Source organism: Branchiostoma floridae, chromosome 2 (assembly GCF_000003815.2).
Source record: "Branchiostoma floridae strain S238N-H82 chromosome 2, Bfl_VNyyK, whole genome shotgun sequence".
Taxonomy (NCBI): Eukaryota; Metazoa; Chordata; class Leptocardii; order Amphioxiformes; family Branchiostomatidae; genus Branchiostoma; species Branchiostoma floridae.
The window spans coordinates 29001652-29021564 of NC_049980.1; the positions used below are offsets into that span (position 1 = coordinate 29001652).

At 38.0% G+C, this 19913-nt stretch overlaps 1 protein-coding gene across 1 annotated transcript in view; it reads left to right on the forward strand.

Annotated features, from left to right (window-relative positions):
* The window catches only part of LOC118409135 (death-associated protein kinase 1-like), an 80662-nt gene that overhangs the window by 11530 nt on the left and 49219 nt on the right, over positions 1 to 19913 (forward strand). The window contains exons 3-10 of the mRNA XM_035810004.1: positions 1338 to 1559; positions 6926 to 7064; positions 7442 to 7565; positions 7968 to 8016; positions 8433 to 8459; positions 8692 to 8844; positions 10145 to 10190; positions 12282 to 12371. Coding sequence (XP_035665897.1) covers positions 1338 to 1559; positions 6926 to 7064; positions 7442 to 7565; positions 7968 to 8016; positions 8433 to 8459; positions 8692 to 8844; positions 10145 to 10190; positions 12282 to 12371 — 850 coding nt within the window. The remainder of the gene's footprint in view (positions 1 to 1337; positions 1560 to 6925; positions 7065 to 7441; positions 7566 to 7967; positions 8017 to 8432; positions 8460 to 8691; positions 8845 to 10144; positions 10191 to 12281; positions 12372 to 19913) is intronic.

Consider the following 19913-nt stretch of genomic DNA (forward strand, 5'->3'; position numbering starts at 1 on the left):
AAACGTTAGAATGAGAAGAGGAAGACGCATGCAGCTGATGCTGCAGTGACCTAGAGGATCCCAAATAACAGGTCTAGTGACTCTAAGGTTATGAAGTTTATCAATTGTTCCATGCATTGTTTCACTAGCTTATGAAGTAATTCTCTCTTTGTGAAATACAATTGATGGCATTTCAGCACCATGGATTTCAAACTGTGCTATCTTGGCCCTTGGCAAGAAACAGTTTCTTTTGTGTTTGAAATCCCTCTGAGCTGTTGCACACATGTTATCATTTCATGCACAGCACAGAGCAATCTGTAATTGTCAGTGTGTAAATCATAAAATCAATAATTTATGCATCAAGATCAACAGGTCAGAGAAAGAAAAACGGTATGATCCATCTTGGAAATTGAGATTCAAAGAATAATCTGTTTGACTGCCCCTACTCATCTTTTTCAATCGAATTGTTGTTATGACCAATGAAAGCAATCACGACCAACAATAGATTTGCAAAGGTTTAAAAGGATGTATTTGATTGATGACATCTCCTCAAGGTCTTACTAATTACATAGAAAGCTTAGAAAGTTTTGGGAGGTTTTGAAAAGGTACTGAAATTTTGTTTTGTATGGCAATGTATATTTTAGTCCTTATTTTTGCCCAAAAGTTACTGTGTGCTGGCGTGCTTGATATTGCCAGATCACTCCGTTTTCTGGACCAAGGTTTAGGGAGTTGTGTGCATGATCCACACCGCCTGCTTTAAAACTCTGTGTAATTCCTTGCTTTCATGCTCTAATTGTTAGTTGGAGACCACCCTGCAGATAAGGGATGATGTACATAGGTAATGAATAAGGAGTGGATGAGGCTTAAGGGATGGTAGGCAATGAATACTGAGGAGCACAGTTTCAACAAATGAATATTCACATCTGTGTGCACTTCAATCTCAAAGTAAGCTCTGCATAATCCCTTGCCATGTTTTGGAGAGGTCTGTTTAGTAGGTCATGCAAAACCCATAAGGGTTCAAAATCTACTGGGTGTATAATTTTATGCACTTTTTTGCACCCAAAATCGGAAATGTGCAAGATATCTTAAAGTAAACCTCTTAGTCTAGTGGTGTATGTGCAGTGGCTGTTTATACTTATAGCATATTCTTGACATTTGACTAAGAATAAGAGTATACATAAGAGAAAGATAAGAAAACTTAGCCAAGAAAAATGTACGCTGCTAATACAAATTGCTAGGAAGGTTACCTTGAAAATTCTTAAGTTGTAGAATGGTCTGCTGAAGTCAACTGTAGAGTTATAATGTTTGGGAGATATAATATTCACTGATAACATGTATCATACTGTTGTTTATTACAGCGGCCATTTTGCAGTAGTAAAGAAAGTTGTGTGCAAAAGGAGTGGAACAGAATTTGCAGCAAAATTCATCCGGAAAAAACGGGCATCAACAAGTCGAAGAGGGGCACGAAGAGAGGATATTGAGAGAGAGATTTCCATCCTGCAGGAATTGAACCATGTGAATATCATCAAACTGTACGACATATTTGAGGACAAGCAGGATGTGACACTCATCTTGGAACTGTGAGTACCTTTTCAGTCTATTGTATTACTGGCACCAAAATGTTGTAGTAGACAACTGTTGTATGTCAATTATCTACTACTGTCTACTATTGATTAATATAAGATTTCTATTTCTACATAGCATTGGCCATGTTGATTTGATTATATGGATGACATCCTTTAGATTCTTCATTTTTGTAATTTGTAATTACCTGCTGGTCGTGTAAAAAGAATTCTCCTAGTCCTACATCCTTTATATTTACTCTTTCCCATCTTCTTTAACTTTGACATTTGTATTCGTTTTCTGGTGTGTATTTTTTCAATATGACACATAATTGCTTGTATTGCAACTGTTTTGAATGAGTTGTATGGTCATTTTTTTTTGAAAGGAGCAAATATTGATACCCACATAGATGTCATACATATTAAAAAATTAACATGGCCTTCCCGGTAAATAAATGGGACTTCTAATTTTATATAGCTTAGTATGGGAGAAGGTTGACATTAAGGGTGAAGAGGAAATAATGCTAGCAAATTAATAGATTTGGAGAATAGGTGAAAGGGTATACGTATACATAATAACTGAGTTTTGTATCTCCCTAATTTTGATGGTTGTACAGGGATCGAAATACTTTTTTTTTTGCTACATGCAAAATTGCAAGTTGACAAAAATTTTACGTGCAATTTGAAAAATTTACATGCAAAATACAACTAGGCAGCGATGGCGACGAGTATCGCCAGCTTGCATCAGTGAATTTTGATTACATCTAGTAAAGCTATCGGAGAATGTTACTGGCAAAAACAAGGAAGGACAAAGACAGACATCCATATGTCTTCTTGTCTAAGAGTAGGGTGTCTAATTCCTCAGTATTTTTACAATAGGCCAGGTATTTTCAACATGCAAAATTGCAAGTTCAGAATAATTTTACATGCAAATCTCAAAAATTATGTGCAAATTGCAAGTTAAGTATGTGTATTTCGAACCCTGTTGTACTACTGACGTTATATAGTCATGGAAGGATCTAGAAGGAAACAATCTATCAAATCTTTTACAAAGCTGGAATAACTCAGCTGTTTTTCCTCTAGAGTTTCTCTTCTTATCTTGATGGTATTTCTTGCTGTGCTGTGTGTCTATGAAGAAAAATTGGTTGCAAGACGACAAATTTGTCTATCCCTCTCATCATGACATTGAATGACAAAATTGGAAGATTATGGACCAGTATAGTCTACTCAAACCTGTACATATCAATGCCCAGCCATACAACCATTTTTTGGTGGTCCCTTACATACAAAATCTTTCCCATCGACACAAGCATTAAGGAATCTGTCTATATAGTGACCACCTGTCCACATGGACCAGATTTTATTGGTCCCCCGAGCGGTCTTCTTGCAATTTGGCAGTTTTGTCTGTATCGACAAATTGATTCATCATCACTGAGTAACCCAGTCTCTGTTCATCTTTTGTTCCCAAGATAGAATTGAATTTTCCATGAAGCGCCAAGTTTCTGGAGTCAGCATAGAGTTGTAGTGGCAGGTCTAATGGATTATCCTACACAGATTTGACACATTTTAGCCCAGGGGTTGGAACTATATAGTCACATGTAGATTACACCCACTGCCTAACGAGTAATTAGTTCTGATGGAACATTCCGCACCAACTGGTGTCCTAGAAAGCACATGCAGGGAGACTTCATCTACTACTGATGCATTGTCTTAATTTCAGAGTGATTTCCGGTTGCTGTAAATACATGTATTTTTGCTGGGAGATAATTCCACATTCTGTTCGCTGTTGAAGCAATTCTGTAGCAATCAGGGTTGTAGCCAGCACTCATCCTTCCGTCCTTTGACTTTGGGGACAGAAAAAAAAATGTTGCCCATTCCGTCCTCTGTGAGCAAAATCTTACCCTCAAAATGCAGGAAATAGCATTTCAGAGGGTCTAGATTTCAAAATGTTCCTTGGAAGCATATCCCCCTAGGAATGCTGTGCCAAAGCCATTCAAAATCGAGGGAATGGAAAATGATTTCTGGCTGGCTACAACCCTAGTAGCAATACATCGAAAACGCTTCGTTATTTAGAGGGACGTGATTGTGAATTTCCATTGGAAAGGTCAAAAAGTCACCAGGTGTATCTCAAGCCAAGGTTTCTATTTGATATATAATGTGACAATTTGTACAGACTTAAGTATTGTATTGACTGTCACTTTTGGATTGGCCAAGGTAACAGCCATTGATTGTCAGATTCTGTCTGCAAGAAGTGTGCCATCATTTTGTAGATATACTGATCAAAATTCAAATTCAATATACACTCACATGATAGGCATCGGTGGCATCCAACCCATGCATGACATGAATATCATTTTAGACCTGTGCCTGTTATCTGATTTAGGTCTGTCTCTATGCTAGGCATTTGACCTGATAATAGGAATTTTTATCTACTGCTCAAGCCAAAATGCTGTGTTTTTATTGAATGAGACAGACTCAACTTACAGTTCTTTCTTCAACCTTAAAGATTACAATGTAGAATGTGTTGTCCTTCATCTTCTGATATGTACCTAGCCTTGGTATCATTTGGATAGTAGTTTGCTCTGACGTTTATTATACACTATATACAGACCGTCACTTCTCACTCCAACTGTTTTTATACATTATATACAGTCGCTTCTCTGCTATTCCGTCTAGGAACCTTGACATCTCTAACGTCTCTAATTTTGGATGAGGGCACTCATTTACCTGCACATACATTACCAGTAACAGTCATTAAGATCCATTCACGGCTTCTTGACTTCTCCCTCCAAAACATTCACCCACAAATAATTGGTACCAAAAACATAACCTTTTTATGAAGGTATGATATGACTATGAGGAGTATGAACAATTCTGTTGTTAACTGTACATGGTAGGAGAGGTGTGGACTAACTTGTGCTTGTCACCAAATTATGCAAAAAATAGAATCTGTCACATGCAAATTAACCCTTCTGAAGGTCTGGCTATGTAGAAAGTTGGGTGGCAAAAAGGAAATAACTCCAATTTGAAAATTCCTTGCAGAGTCCCATGGGAATTGAACACAACAGCTAGCGCTTTGTTTAGGACTAAATATGGGAGTTTTCTGAAATGTTGCCAGCAATCATGACACATGTACAGTAGTGAATAATATGGAATTGAATTTGTACTGTAAAACAGCATAATGTTTTCAGATATTCAATGCTTTATTGGTGTTTCATAAGGCCACGTTGATTTGATTATATGGATGACATCCGCGCTCGCACCAATTTTCGGTCATTTCCACAAAAAAAAAAAGTTTTCGACCACACAATAAATTGTGCAAAGCAGCTGTAAAATGAGCACAAATATTCCATAGATTGAAAAAAAAAGTATCAGAAAACAGATAACTAATGCCATAGAATGCCAAAATGAATCTAAAGTCAAAGAATAAGATGTGAAAGGACAGAGAGAAAAAAATCTATTGTTGGTTGGGGGAGGTACCAGTACAGAAAATTCAGGTCCAGAGGATCATTTCCAGGTCCGGACATGAACCTGGACCTGATTGTCTGTGGAAACTTGAGAACTGGCAATACTCAAAACAATGGTAATCGGTAATTTTGCTACAAAGGAATGTTGGTGGATTATTGGACTCCCACTGCATTTTAGAATCCCATCTCCATGTAATAAAGGCTAACTGTCTCTATACCTTTGACTGTAGAAACTTGGTGCAATTGACTATAAACTCTACTTGACTTCGCTCTTGTTGTCTTCTTGGCCCCCCGGTTAGACCCCAAATGGCTGCCGACATAGTGTGTCCATTTTGTAATTGGCGAAACCCGTTCCTCTTTTTTTTTTTCAGGTCTGTTTTTTTCGGATTGGTCCAAGAAGAAAAAAATGTTTTGCACCCGTATGATGTACTGGTCCCTACACCTAACTGTTGGTATACCATACTATGTGTGTTTAGTCCTATGTTCAGCCTTCCTGGCCACTTTGATTTCATACTGAAGGCAACTTTTTTTTTTGGCCAAACTTTTTTTTTATTCGCTCGCTCGCATCAGTTTTGGAGTTCCCGGAGGATGTCATCCATATAATCAAATCAACATGGCCTAATGCCAATCAACAAAGTATTGTCTTATCATTAACTGCTCAGTCATGGTCATACGGTAAAAAGCATTTTATTGGAAACCACTGATCCGTTCTCGTTATTGTCCTATAATTATTCAGTCCAATACCCACATGTTTATGGGATGCAGTATCTACATGTCCCTGCCCTCTACATCCCAAGAGAGGAAATGCTCTAACATCAGTGTAATTAGACTGAAAGCAAATCATTCATTTGGCACAGCAATGTACATGGTAATTGACATTGGATGAAAGTACATGTGTCTATATTTGTATTTGCATCATACTAGATAATGGCGCTACATAGTATCTGGTCTGATTCTGTCAAAAATCACTAACAGTCACAGTAAAAAGTAGAATACATATAACACTAGTCCAGTAAAATGTTGAATTATAGCACTAAGATATGTTGTCAGACCTCTAGAGTATGGAATCATGGCATGGTGCCACTGAAATTTTATGGTGTCATGACATTGTCTATGAAATCAGACCACACACACATTACAATCACATGACATTGCATATTTTAAATTTATTTAAGTTTATTTTCTTGAGGCCAGGCTAGGGAAGTTCATACATACAAACAATCCCATCATAACCTGGATGGATATCTAAGTATATTCATGTTATCTGTGAGTGTGTGATGTACATAAATGTGAGTAGATGGCATTGGTCCCATGTGGTACTTGATAATGGCTCTGCTGTTGGTTACAGCAAAATCGTAATCAAGTTGGCATGTCTGTGGTAAATTTGACTGTCTGAGCATTTTTTTTGTGTGTGAAATCACATCATGCTAAAGTTCTGATATTTACCATCAATGATTCACTGTTAACTGTCAGATGTCTTCCCAATGTCAGCATTGAAAACAAGCCAGACAAAATCCTAACTGAAGTTGAATAACTGAAAAAATATAATGTATGTCTAATAATAGTGAGTTATACTTGTATTATCAAGCATGACAAGTTTTTTTTTACTATAGATTCTAAAATGTTTGCAGTGGTTTTATTTTTGTGCTTTTTTTATGGTGATCCCTCCCCTGCAAATTTATGAATCTGCAAATATGCATTTTCAATGTAGATTGTATTACAGCTGTACTATAGAATATGTTCAACCTCAAATTTGTAACAATGTAGAAACCTCCTTTCCTGTTCTGCTAGTTCTAGTCTGGAATTAAGTCCCAGGAAATATGAATGAACCCAAATGACACAGTGTAAAATCTTATCCAAAAGTCTTTTAAAGCTTGCCTTGATAATGTTTTTTTCTTGTGTGCACACGTTTACTAGGGTTTCTGGTGGTGAGTTGTTTGACTTTATAGCAGAGAGGGATGTCCTACATGAGTCTGAAGCCACAGCGTTCATCGCTCAAGTGCTGGAGGGGCTGGCCCACATGCACCTGAAGAACATAGCACACCTGGATCTCAAGGTAGGCAACGGTCTTTTGGAAATCGATCATAAGGCCTCAAAATACTAATATTGGGTGCATATGCACTTTTGTACAGCAAGAAATTGGAGCTGGACACCTTGGTTTGACTATGAGTGCACCAGTTCATCTAGATATTTGTCTAGGCTTATGTAACTATGTACAAGTTGATTAAGGTACACTTTTGTACACTGTAACTAGTACAAGTGTCAGAAATGATAATGTTTTGCACCCAATGTTTTTTCATTGCACCTTAATTAAATTAGATGCACCATTGTACCTATTCTCAAAAATGAATTTCAATCCCTAATTTTCTTGCTTGTAATGCAACAGAGTCTTAAATTTGATTTGAGATCTAATCTGTTTGAAAACTCTTCCAGCCAGAAAACATACTCCTGACCAACAGAGCCCAGGCTATAATCAAGCTGATCGACTTCGGCATCTCCAGAAGAATAGAAGATGGCAAAAATGAAATCCAGATGTTGGGAACACCTGAGTTTGTAGGTAAGTTATGCCACGAAATATCTTAGTTTAATATTCACATACTTTTTCATGCAGGTATATCTCAAGCTATATGTTATTTTCATTCCTGTTGTGGTCATGGTGAGATCATCCGCAAACAGTTTTATTGGGTTGGCAAGTCACCAAATAACAAACTTCTTTGTGCATAACCAATGCTTTATTCAACCGACATTTCATTGTTCTGCCCTATAAGCTACGCTTTATTGCAATGTGATCCAGTCAGAATTGCCCTGAGGAAGGTGATAGGCGGTCATCTATACATCGGTAATTAGATAAAGCACTTGGTTTGAGTACAAAAAAGTTTGCTATTCCACTGTAAGATTATGCTATAGATATGATGGATGACTTCTATTCTAATGGGTTTTCTGTTTTTCCTCTTTGCAGCCCCTGAGGTCATAGCATATGAACCACTAGGCCTCTACACAGACATGTGGTACGTAGTGCATGTATGTCATGTGAAGATTCAGATGTTTGACCCTTGAAGAGAGGTAGAGTTCATACATCTCTGACGACTAAAAGTGCTTTGATTTATTGTTGTCAACTTAGTGAAAGGCACAGTTGCTAGAGCAATGTACCACTGCAGACATCTTTATTACCTGAGTGCAGTTTGATGTATAATATTCATGAAACATTGTACATGTACCAAAAGAAAAGGATGAACAACTGCACAATTGTATGGCATAAAGACCATGAAAAATACATGAACCAATAAGAAAATATTTTTTTGATAACAATGATAGTAGGATGGGAATATGAGTATATTTTTGAACATGCATAGTGGCATATCTCCAACAGCATACTTTACCTACATCCTTGCTGATATATTTATTGTTTTTGTTCCTCATTCAGGGCTGTGGGTGTGATAACCTATATTCTGTAAGTATGAGTTATTGATTCAAGTTCTTAGTTGAATTATCACATCAAAAATCTATCAACTATGTGTGTACTTGCAATTGTTGCATTTGTAACACAACCTTAAGAAAAGTAATTTTTCAGTCTGTGCCGCCCTTGTAGTCCAATTTTTTAATGAATTGACATTTGAGTAATTGCTTCCATATTCTAACATTGAATACGTAATTTTGAAACTATGCCTTCCTGTCTCCACTAGATTGAGCGGTTGCTCCCCATTCCTGGGGGATAACAAGCAGGAGACGTTTGCAAACATCTGTGCAGTGGACTTCTCCTTTGACGACGAATTCTTTGGGAACACCAGTGACCTCGCCAAGGATTTTATCAGGACACTTCTAGTTAAACATCCCGGGTAGGCTCATCAACCACATCTAATACTTAGCATTTAGGTGCAAAATATATAAATGGGTTACAAGCAAGTTAGGGTCTAGATGCAATCCTACATAAAAGGTGTTTCCTCGAGTCGCAGTGACTGTTTTGTGTGAAAACCACACATTTATCTTTGCGTCTCCCAGTACATAGCTGCCTCCCTCCCCTTCATTTAGGTCATGCTTGTTTGGAAAGTATTCTGGCCATCAAATCAAATTACAGCCAGGCTTAGGCCTTATCATTCTAATAACCATTAACCATTTTAATTTTGGTGACAAAAAGGATTGGAGCGCTGAAAGTTGAAACAAATTGGAACAGCTTTTGAGCAGATCACCAATTGCATTAATCAAGTTGTTTATAGAATAATGAAGCAATTTGAAAGGCTTGTATTTGTCAAGGGCTTCTGTCCACAAACATGCATGGTTTCAGTAGTATATTATCTATACCAACTGATGTTGTACAGTAACAGATTGACTTTGAAGAATCCTGGTATGTGTAAAAATTGTTGGTGATCTCCATGGTGCTGAAATGCTGTTATGGAGACAAGATCTGACTGAATGAGAGCATAATCCAAAATCATGTGCCATAGTAACATTTTCAGCATTTGTCAAATGTATTGCTGTGTATAAATGTCTAGAGCTGGGATGGTTTTGTGAATGAGCAATGGCATTCTTGCAGCTTAGTTTGCAGATATGTGACAAGTCCAGGTCAACCATACTTTGTGTTGCTATCTATCTAAGAGCACCCATAAGTAACTACAAATGCTCTTGTCAGATGTTTCCACTGAAGAAACCACACTTGTCTATTCAGGGTGTGCAGTGCTCATACACATGTGACACACTCTTGCTTATAGTACATACATTGTAATGCTTTGCGAACTGGACCATGCAATACCTAAAGCTAGGCCATGAAAGATTGATGTCTTGTGCAAGAGGGTTTGTCGTTGCAAGATTGGGATGTCAAGATGAACAAAACTAATTTAAGGAATAGGTGTGGCCTTCAATTGCTAGTCCCCAACACAGTAGTAGTGTACATTATTACTGTAAAAATGGTCACCTAAGCAGTGGTTTTATTTTGCAGTAAGAGGGAAAATGAGGTTTTCGCTGTTTCAAATTTTTGTGGTTGAAACCATTTTGTAGTACACTAGGAACACATTGGAAGTGCATGCTAGCAATGAAATTCACAGTAAAAGGATACTGCTAAATTGTGAAAAGAAAGCCACTGCAAACATGTTAAGATTTACAGTTGCTGTACAGAAACTAATCACTTGACTTGTTCTACAGGAGGAGAGCTTCTGTGACTGATTGCCTCTCACACCCTTGGATCAAGGTACATTCCCATTCTCATGTAAAGCAGTCAAGAGTGAAAATGGATAAGCATGAGTGTGTCATGCTTTACCCTGCTTTCTCTTCCCTTGTCTTGTATCACTGAATCCACTGTTCATGTTTAGCATCTACTAGTGCTACAAGTGCTAGCAGACTACCATAGGTGATATTTTTGCAAAACATGGTAACACTGCTTACGAGAACATTTTTGTTCATAACCTGAGAAGCTTAAAGAGCAAGTAAATTAATACTTTGCAATTAATGTTTATCATGCTTCAGAGAAGGGCTTCTTCTTTGGAGCATCCCTCCTGCACATAAAAACAAACTTGTCTGATAAGTCTTTTTCTTCTAATCACTCTGATATGTCAGTTAAGCACATTTTCCAGTATAATGGCATCATTTCAAATGCTAATGAAGATGCTAAATATGAATTGTTTTCTGTTGCTATGCCATTATACACAAGAGAACACTATTAGATCACCCTGAGAATGGCTCGCTTGAAATGAGAATATTCAACTGGATCAGTGAATGTCCTCTTTGCATCCTTCACGACATAATATGAAGCCTCCCCAGTATTTGCATTCATTTCTAACTTGCCGCTTTGAGCCAGTGCTTTTTACTGACCATTGCAAGCCAGCATCACCATACCCTTCTGCCTTTTAAGGACAAGTTCATTCAGTAGGTGATCAATTTTTCCAGGCCATTTTGGAATTTTACGATGATTACAATTTCAGGACCAAAAGTAATTATGTTTAAATGGATCATAGATTTCCTTGATCCAATGTTTCCTTCTTTCTGATAAAGCAAGTAAAGCTTGTAATTGTGAAGAAAAAAAAACTGCCAAAACGATATTGAAATTTATTTTAAAGCAGACCATTTAATGCTCTGACAGTGTTAAATTTGTGCTGCAGTATGACTCAAATTGCTAGGTGGTGTTGCATGAAATGAAGTTGCATGGATTCATTTGGAAACAAATATTGACCGTTCAAATCCAAGACCAATATGCTCTTCCAAAGCTGGTGTCTGCTTGATATTCACATGTCACAGGTCCTACAAAAGCAGTGGGGACATCGCTTGTTATTAAGCTTTCCAACTATAACCGTTTGATATTTCTCTTACTGACCTCACTTGTACATTAATTTTGTATCTTCCCTCCTACCTGCTTCTTGTGTAGCTGTTCTTTGATGAGAGAGAGCGACTGTATGAGATGAACAGGGGTTATGAATTGGTGATGCAGGTAATGAGAATTTTGGCATTGATCCTCCAGGCTTGGTGTATTGATGCTTTGTCATGACTGTATTTAGTGTATAATTTTGGTAGTTTCTATGGGTGTAGATTTTTCTCAAAGAACTTTCCAGGATGTGTCTCTCATGGCAATGTCTCCCAAGCAATTAAGAGTGATAAACAATTTATCTGAAGTGAGATGAATGATTCTGATCCTTAAGGCTTGGTGTATTGATGTTTTGTCATGACTGGATTTAGTGAATCATTTTAGTATTTTCTATAGTATGTAGTTACATATTCTCAAAGAACTTTTTTAGAATATGTCTCTTGTGGCAAGTGCCCCCAAACAATTAAGAATGATTCAACAATTCAGAAGAATGATTTGACAGGAGTTTGTCATTATATTTCAAAAGGCCTGTGTTATTCCACGGGTTGTGATATTGCCAAGAATATTGAATTTCAGAACTCTTAGTGTTGCCAATACTAGATACAACACTGCAAAATGTAACAATGTTAAGCTTTGACTGCGTGCTTGGCTTGTCTGCCAGCCCAATTTAAGGGTTGGCTTGGAAAGCGTTCAATGTTTCAAATGGAGACAGTGTCAGTAACGCTCTAGTTCTAAAGATACTTGACTCCTGACATCTCTTTTGCAGAGTCACAGTGATAGTGAGTGTAGCTGTAGCTTTCTATATACGTAGACATCTGATGTCTACTTACTTGATCTTATCTAGCATAAGGATATAGCAACAAGAGGTTATTGAATGATATGGTGTTCTGTCTTTGAGTCAGTATTTCCAACAATTTTCAAAATTCAATGTACCTAGTGAACTGCAATTTTTGTAGACCATTTTTTTTTTCTTAAAAATTTCAGCCAATAAATGACAGACAGAAGGAAGAACGCAAGGAGGCCAAGACAAACCTGGAGAGATTTAAGACATTCAATGCAAGAAGAAAATGGAAGGTGAGCCCCTTTTGGAATCACATCTTGCTATCATTAATCTTTCTTTTTACTTTGGATGGAGAGCACAGGGCTGGAAATGCTGGGTGCAAAATTATGCGCTTTTGTGCTGCAAAACCTGGATCTGTGCAACAGTTTTGACTGGGAACCTAGATATACATGTATGACCAGTACACTCAGATATTTGTGCAGGATAATGATAACATACAATGTACAAAAATAATTACTGTAATTATAATAGTACACTAGTTTCCAGTAGTAGACATAACATAATCTTGAACCCTTTTCTTGTTTTGCAAACATTTTACTTTACTAGTATCTTACATTCTGCACCCAAAATTTGAAATGTGCACCGTAAATTTGAGGATGCAGTGCATCTTTTCTCAGAAATAATTTTCGAGCCCAAAGTGGTTATAATGCTTGCCTTTTAAAATGTTACCTTAGGCTTACACCTGACAATATTTTGACTCCCCCTCACAGAGGCACCTAGGCAGTAAATGTAAGATATAGCATGCTTTATACTATTATAGATAAAAGACTTTGATACTTGAATTACACTGTTGAAATGGTAGTAAATATCAATGTATACTATTAGTAGTAGCTGACAAATGTGATATACAGTATGTAATTTTACAATATAGAGGATTGTCTTCTTATCTCTTATAATGTTATCCACTTCAGTCTGCTTGATGATCAATTGCTTTAGATTTAAATTTTTCCTGTATTGATTTTGTTTGGCTGTACTCCATACTGGCATATCATCATATCAATAAATGTAATCATGATCAGGTCTGGGAGGTAAAAGTCAAAGGGGAGTTGGTAGGTAAGGAGTGTGTGGAAGAATTCCAAAGGTTAATTTCACAGCCAGAAAGCGCCATGCTTCATCCTGAGTCTGAGGTTCGACCCCTTTACCTTTACCTTAATTACATGGCAGTTATTCCCTGCGCCCCTATCAGAGTTTATGGGCGTGATGTGCATGTGAATGCGTAACGCCTTATTCTGTGTCAGCCCCTGGCTAAAGTAGGGTTAATTGAATTGTTCCATGGGCAGTCTTGAAAGGAACAAGTTCAGGCATGCATTTAGATTGCACGCCAATCCCAGCATCAGTTCTCTTGAAAGTCAGTGTCAGGAGTCAAGGCATCTCCTTCACCTTGGACCCAGCTGCTCAGAGAGCAGACATGTTTTTATTCCGTGCAATTGTTCTTGATATGACAGTAGGCCTGGGGTAAGGTCTCACATAACAAGTTAGAGGGAACTTGTGTGTCCTTCATGGTGGGGAAAAGTTTGTGAAAAGTTCTGAAATGTTTTGTTTCTGTTCACATATTTTTGTCAAGTTCCATATTCCAAAGTTCTGGTGTATATGCAGTGTACAAAATACTTTTCTGAGCCAGGTTGCACAGTGTGCAACCTGGGGCAAAAACTAGGTTGCACAACTGAATTTCAAGTTGCACCACCTACAATTCACTAATTTCTGCAAAAAAAAGGTACAATACATACATATTTGGCTGATATGAAATGCAGCTGCCTTGGTCCATTTATTTCTTCCAAGTAAATTGACAACAAAATCGAGTTCTGGGGCTCAGAATCTAAGTTGCACCCTGTGCAACCTGAGTTCAGAAGTAAGTTGCACCAAGCAAAAAGTGGTTGCAGTGTGCAAGTGGGTATTTTACACGCTGATATAAAATATGTATTGTCTCATTTAGTTTGTTTACAGCCATGTATATGATCCTAGCTTCAATTACAGCAATGCTGGATTCCCAGATTAATTATTTTGTCTGCACCGCATGTCTCAGTATTGAGCACTGTAAAAACAAAACTCTTCCCACTATGTCTATATCTACAAATGTCAGTAGGACATGTATTTCTGAATAAAGAGACTCTTTTCACACAACCAATGCTTTATTCTCACCGACGTTTCGGTGACCGTCTGTCACCTTCTTCAGGGCAATTCTGACTGGTTCACATTGTACTGCAGGACAGGTGTTGCTGCTCACAGTTCAGATGCGGTCACAAAACGAAAAGTATTTACATATGTACAGACAGACAGGACATGTATTTCTGTTCAATTTTGAAATCAAAGTTAAATGTAAGCCAGAGAAATTACAAAATATCTGGATTGACTTGTATAACATAAAGTTGACACCTGGATTTTCGCTAAAACCATACGTCTTTGACATTACGCATTGATTGCTTCAAATAGATCGTAATGTTACTAGTCTGCATGATCGTAGTGTTAAACATCAAAGTCAGAATAATTGCACATTTTTTTTCATGAAATTTCAATATATGGGAATATGACAACAGTGTATTTTTTTTTACAACGGAGACCTTGAAAAAACGTGATCAACAGTTTGTAGAATGTCCTGATTGATGTTGCGTCATGTAAAATTTGTTTGGCTATTAAAGTGGGAACTAGAAATAGAGAAAGGAAGGAGTTAGTCCTTAACAGACAACCCAATTTGCACAGCAATTGTACTTGGTAGTAAATCACACTGCTGGTAAGAGATGGGGCAGCTCCAGGGAGGAGCTCCCTGTGGAGGAACTGGCGTCAGCAGACAGCTTCATTTGACTATTAAAGAATTGCACGTTTGATACAGGGTGACTCACACTACATCAATGTACGTCTATCATTGGGTTCCAGTGGCAGACTGTTACTTGCTTGTTGTTGTTGGAGGTGACATTGTAGAAAGTCCTGTGAATATGATCAAAATTTCTTTCAGTTACGGACTAATTATATATAATAGGAGACATTGTATTTTGTAAATTTGATTATGCTTTAAAATGCCAAAGTCACTCCAAATGTTCAGTTGGACCCTGAGTGTCGGAGAACATGACGTGTACACCTTATTTGCACAGACATACATGTATTAACACATAAACACGTGAACATAATAGAATTTCTTCTTATAAGTGTGTCAATCAATGGGACAGCAGACAAAAATTGTTGAACAGAGGTTGTGTTTGGATTTACCCATTGTTGTCACAATCTCTCTGAACAGATGCTTGTGGTAAAAACACATGTGCATACTCCTGGAATGACCTGTTAAGCTGCCCTTATTGGGTGGAAATGGGTCGCGGGACCCATTATTTTGTTAGTGGACCCAGCAAAAAGGGTTGCACAGAATGAACCAATGAGAGTGGCTCTTCACTCAATTGACGAAGCCCAGTGGCATCACCCCTCACTCAGTAGACTTGACCGGCCAGTAGTGTGTGAAACGGACAGACGAGTTGCTGCAACAGATAGGGCATGTTAACAGGACAGCTTGTTGTAAATAGACATGGACAAGCATGGATTTTGCAAGGTAAGAAACTGAAGTTGCGATCAAAAAGGTGTCAGTTCCTAAAGAGGGCCATCACGCTGTTTTAGAAACTTCTGATTCCCAGCCATACTGTGTATGTACAAACATTTGTCACTTTTTTTTCTTCTCAGTATGTTATTCCTGCTTTCTGTCAATGACTCTACAGAACGTATTGTGCTTTGCTTTAATGATTTCTAAAACCTGAAAAAGTTGAGTGTTGCATATCTTTAATACTAGAAGAAAACATCTACATACAATATACCACGATGTAGGTTATACAGCATAGTACATGTCCCTTGGCCATCTCAATCAAAGCCCGTGGATCCATGAGTTCGATCCTAGACACAGCCCCAGCTCAGACATGTTGTAAGCAAGTGCCGCCGTCATTTTGGATGGTGACATAAAGCTGGCAGCCCCATGTATGAGGGAGTTTCAGGCATAAGCCTCAAGCGTCAAACAAGAAGACGTAGGGGTGACCCCGTTTGCTTGGGCAAAGAAAACTGAGCCATGTTGAAGTCTCATAGCGCTTACACTAGCTACTTGAACAGTCAGTGTGCCTCACCTCAGTCGAGGATGACTGCTTTAGTTTTTGTTCCATCATTCTGGGTCAGTTAGAAAGTCACATATCAATATCATGGCAATTGTTGCTGATTTCAGAATTCTGATTTTTAGAATTACCAAAAGCTATTAAGCTAAGCCATCCAATTCCTCTTTGACGTAAATTAGTGGTCGGTACTGGTACAGTGTGGACCCATCCGGAAAAAAACTGACCTGAAAAAAATCAGTGGACCGGATTTTGGACTGATTGAAAAAGTAACAGATTATACTGGACGTCATTAACGTGTTTTGGAGCTTACCGATTTAAGAAAATATCAACAAGCAAAGTAGAGGATAGTTTCTAGTCATTTTTACCAGTCAAACATGGTCTGAGACTCTGTCTGAGTCATTTTTACCAAGTTTCTACAGTCAATCATTGTCTGAGACTCTGCGTTAACAGTAGCAATTGGTGTTGTTTAGTCAGATACTCCATCAAAATGGACTATTGTTTTGAGTATCACCCATTCACAAGTTTTCACATATACATTGTAATCAGGCCCAGACCTGGCCCTGATCTTCTGGACCTGGACTGTACTTGGACCTGGATATTCTGTATTGGTACCCACCCCTAGTGTACACATGTATGCTTCTGATACATAAATGTCTGACCAAGAGCAAAAGATAAAACCTCTCAAAGCCTCTCATTTGGAGCTTAAGCCTCCTTCAATAGGTCAATCTCATTGTTTTGTATTGATATTTTTGTCATTCTCTGCAATAGAAGTCTATTATGAGACAGTTGATTTGGTTACCAAAGTAATGGGCAAGAGATGATAGAGGGCTGTTTGCAAGATGATGATAGAATAAGAAATCTTTGTGCTACATTTGTCACATTTTGGGGAAAATGTGCATCCAAAAAAATCATTTTTCCATGATCCTTTCCCTTACCATGGCGTCAGGTGTACCTGTAAAGTTTATGTGAGAAAGTATTATTTAGAAGGGATCATCTTTTGGCATGTGTAGACCAAAGTAATCCCTTAATATGCAATGCATACAATCCCTGAGTGGGCCCTTATGGTTGAACATGTACTACATGTAGTACTGGCCTGGGTGTCATCCTGTTACAGCAAATGCCTGCTCTGATAGTCCCTTACCGCAAACCAGGAATGGTAGGTGGTATCTATTGATGCCCCACATGTGAAGTAACTAGTTTGGTATCCAGTTCAGGCCGGTGTATTGCAGAAAAAAACATTCCTCTTGTTGCAAAAAAAAAAAAACCTCTGCAGCTAACAGGTACCAAATTGCCATCATTGTGTAATCAATATATATACACATATTACATTGTTCTTCAAGACTAAAGTTTGATTAAAATGTGATTTTACTTACAGGTAATTATTATTCCTTAATTGTCTTTAAGAGCTTCTGATGTTATTCTCATTAATGTTCACATATAGATACAGAAGAGGACACTGATATTTGTTTATATCAGGCCTATCATACTATAAATCTCATGGCAGGGTATTGTCGCTCTCTCTGAGGAACCCCTGCCTTGAACTGTTCCATACTATAAATAATTGCAACTATACATGTAAATGTGGGTATATGTCAAAAAGCTAATGCTTTGATCATGACAAAACACCTTTTTATCATTATGCATGATCAGAGTGTACCACATACACTGCACAGCTATATTCTGAAACAAATCTTTATACTTCTCGTAGCCATCTGCTTGAAATCTGGTCGAAACCCACAGTTGGAATTAATAATTGATTATATTATTAGCATACCATTCCCCTACAATTGGCAGCCGAGCATTTTTTCATGGCCGTACATCTGGCTGAGCACTTGTATTCAGTCCCCGCATAACATTTCAATTTTCCACCCCCATTTACAACAACATGCAAATTTGTGACGGCTGGAGGTTGTAAGGACTCGCTACTCCCGGGCTGCTGGCATTTGAGTGGAGAACGGCAAAGTGGTGGTTTTGCCGGCAGTGAGAATGGCAGCGAGGGTGCACGGTGCTTCGGTTCGAACGGACCAACTCCGGGATGCCAGGAAAATGGTGTCATTTAGGGTCGGTATACAGTTCCTGTTAAGAGACTATTGACTCCTTGTAACGTCAATCGCTGCTGCATCTTAGAGCCGGAGCGCAGCTGCTAAAGTCGTAGTGCTAAGTGCCGAGGATTTGGTTTGATGCTCTTCTGTGTTATTCTCAGTGTTCTGTGACATTTTCAGCACAAGCACTGCCTGTGTGTACATTCGTGTGTGATTAATAATTGATACCTGTGAACTGGTGTGTGTAGGGTGCTTTGTAAATCTGTCAGTTTCCCGACTATATCAGTTTTCCATCTTCTACCCAATTAAGAATCGTATACATCATTCCTGTCTTGAAGATTTGGGTTGCCCAAGTTTTAAAAACGATAGAATTGCTTGAATTGTCTGAATGTTATGGTTCCATTCTGTTCACATTAGATATTGCTGCATAACCTCAATATTTCTTTGCCCTGTGAGAGAGATGTTTTCATATATGTCTGTCCTTGGTGCTGAATGAGCAGTCATGTGTTGTGCATAACTATCTGGGCCTTGTTTTTTACCTATCTGTGCTTGAGAACAGTTTTTCTATTATGTATCTTCTCTGCTCTGCACAGAACACTAGTAATAATGAAAGAATTATAGCTTTGTGGAGAACAGGAAACATGGTAATGGGTATGAAACTGTTCAAGGATATATCATGGATACTTTGCGCTGCTAGATCCAATATATTTTTAAGATTTATGCTTTTGATATAATTCTAACCATTTAACGCATATTTTTTTGGGGTACTAACTTTATGGAAATATTACATTTAACCCATCTACAAGAAAGTACAGTGATGCACACTCTTCTTCATATGTTACTATTTACCCTGCTTCATGTGATGATTTGTAAATTCATGTCTTTGGCGGTGAATGCCTGAAAGCTTGTAGTCCTGCCTGAAAGCACCCTCTGTTGCATTTTTATCTATTTTCAGCAAGGGTGCCTCATTATTATTTCAAACACCTCAGAGCTGTCATGATCATTCCCCACCCAGCATAAATCTCTATGTACAATCCTATCTTGCCCAGGAGCAGGATAACTGATCATATGTCACGATCGTGTCATTTTACGGCACTGACAGGATTTGCATCTGTCACTAAGTATGTATGAAAGGTGTCCATTTCCTACTCACATCAATCCTACTCCCAATAGATGGATATTTCTTTCCATGCCCTTGATTATATAAACTTTTGATTATAGTGTCATTCTCTAGATGTCCAAAATGTGGTGCATTCACGCATGTTTGTTTTTTTAGAATGTTAAATGACACGTAATGGATTGAGGCATTATATTAATTATTATCATCTCTTAAGTAGAAAAGAAGATGGCTTCCAGTTAAAGGATTTGTGGCTGACAATCATTTTCATGAAATGGGAGCACTGCCATGTATCATTTCCCGTCTGTAGAAACAAGTGAGATTTGTTGGGCTTATGTTGACAACTGGCAACATGCAATATGCACTCGCCACCATCTGTACAATCAAGACTCTGTGGCTTTGGGGCTTGCATGTCAATGGATCACATGCCTTAAAACATTTCAGCACTCTTAGAAATGTCCGTCTCACTGCAAGCCATTTCTTTTTTTGCTGCCATCAAGAGAGAGATCGTCATTCAAAAGGCCCTTCAGGCATAGTTGT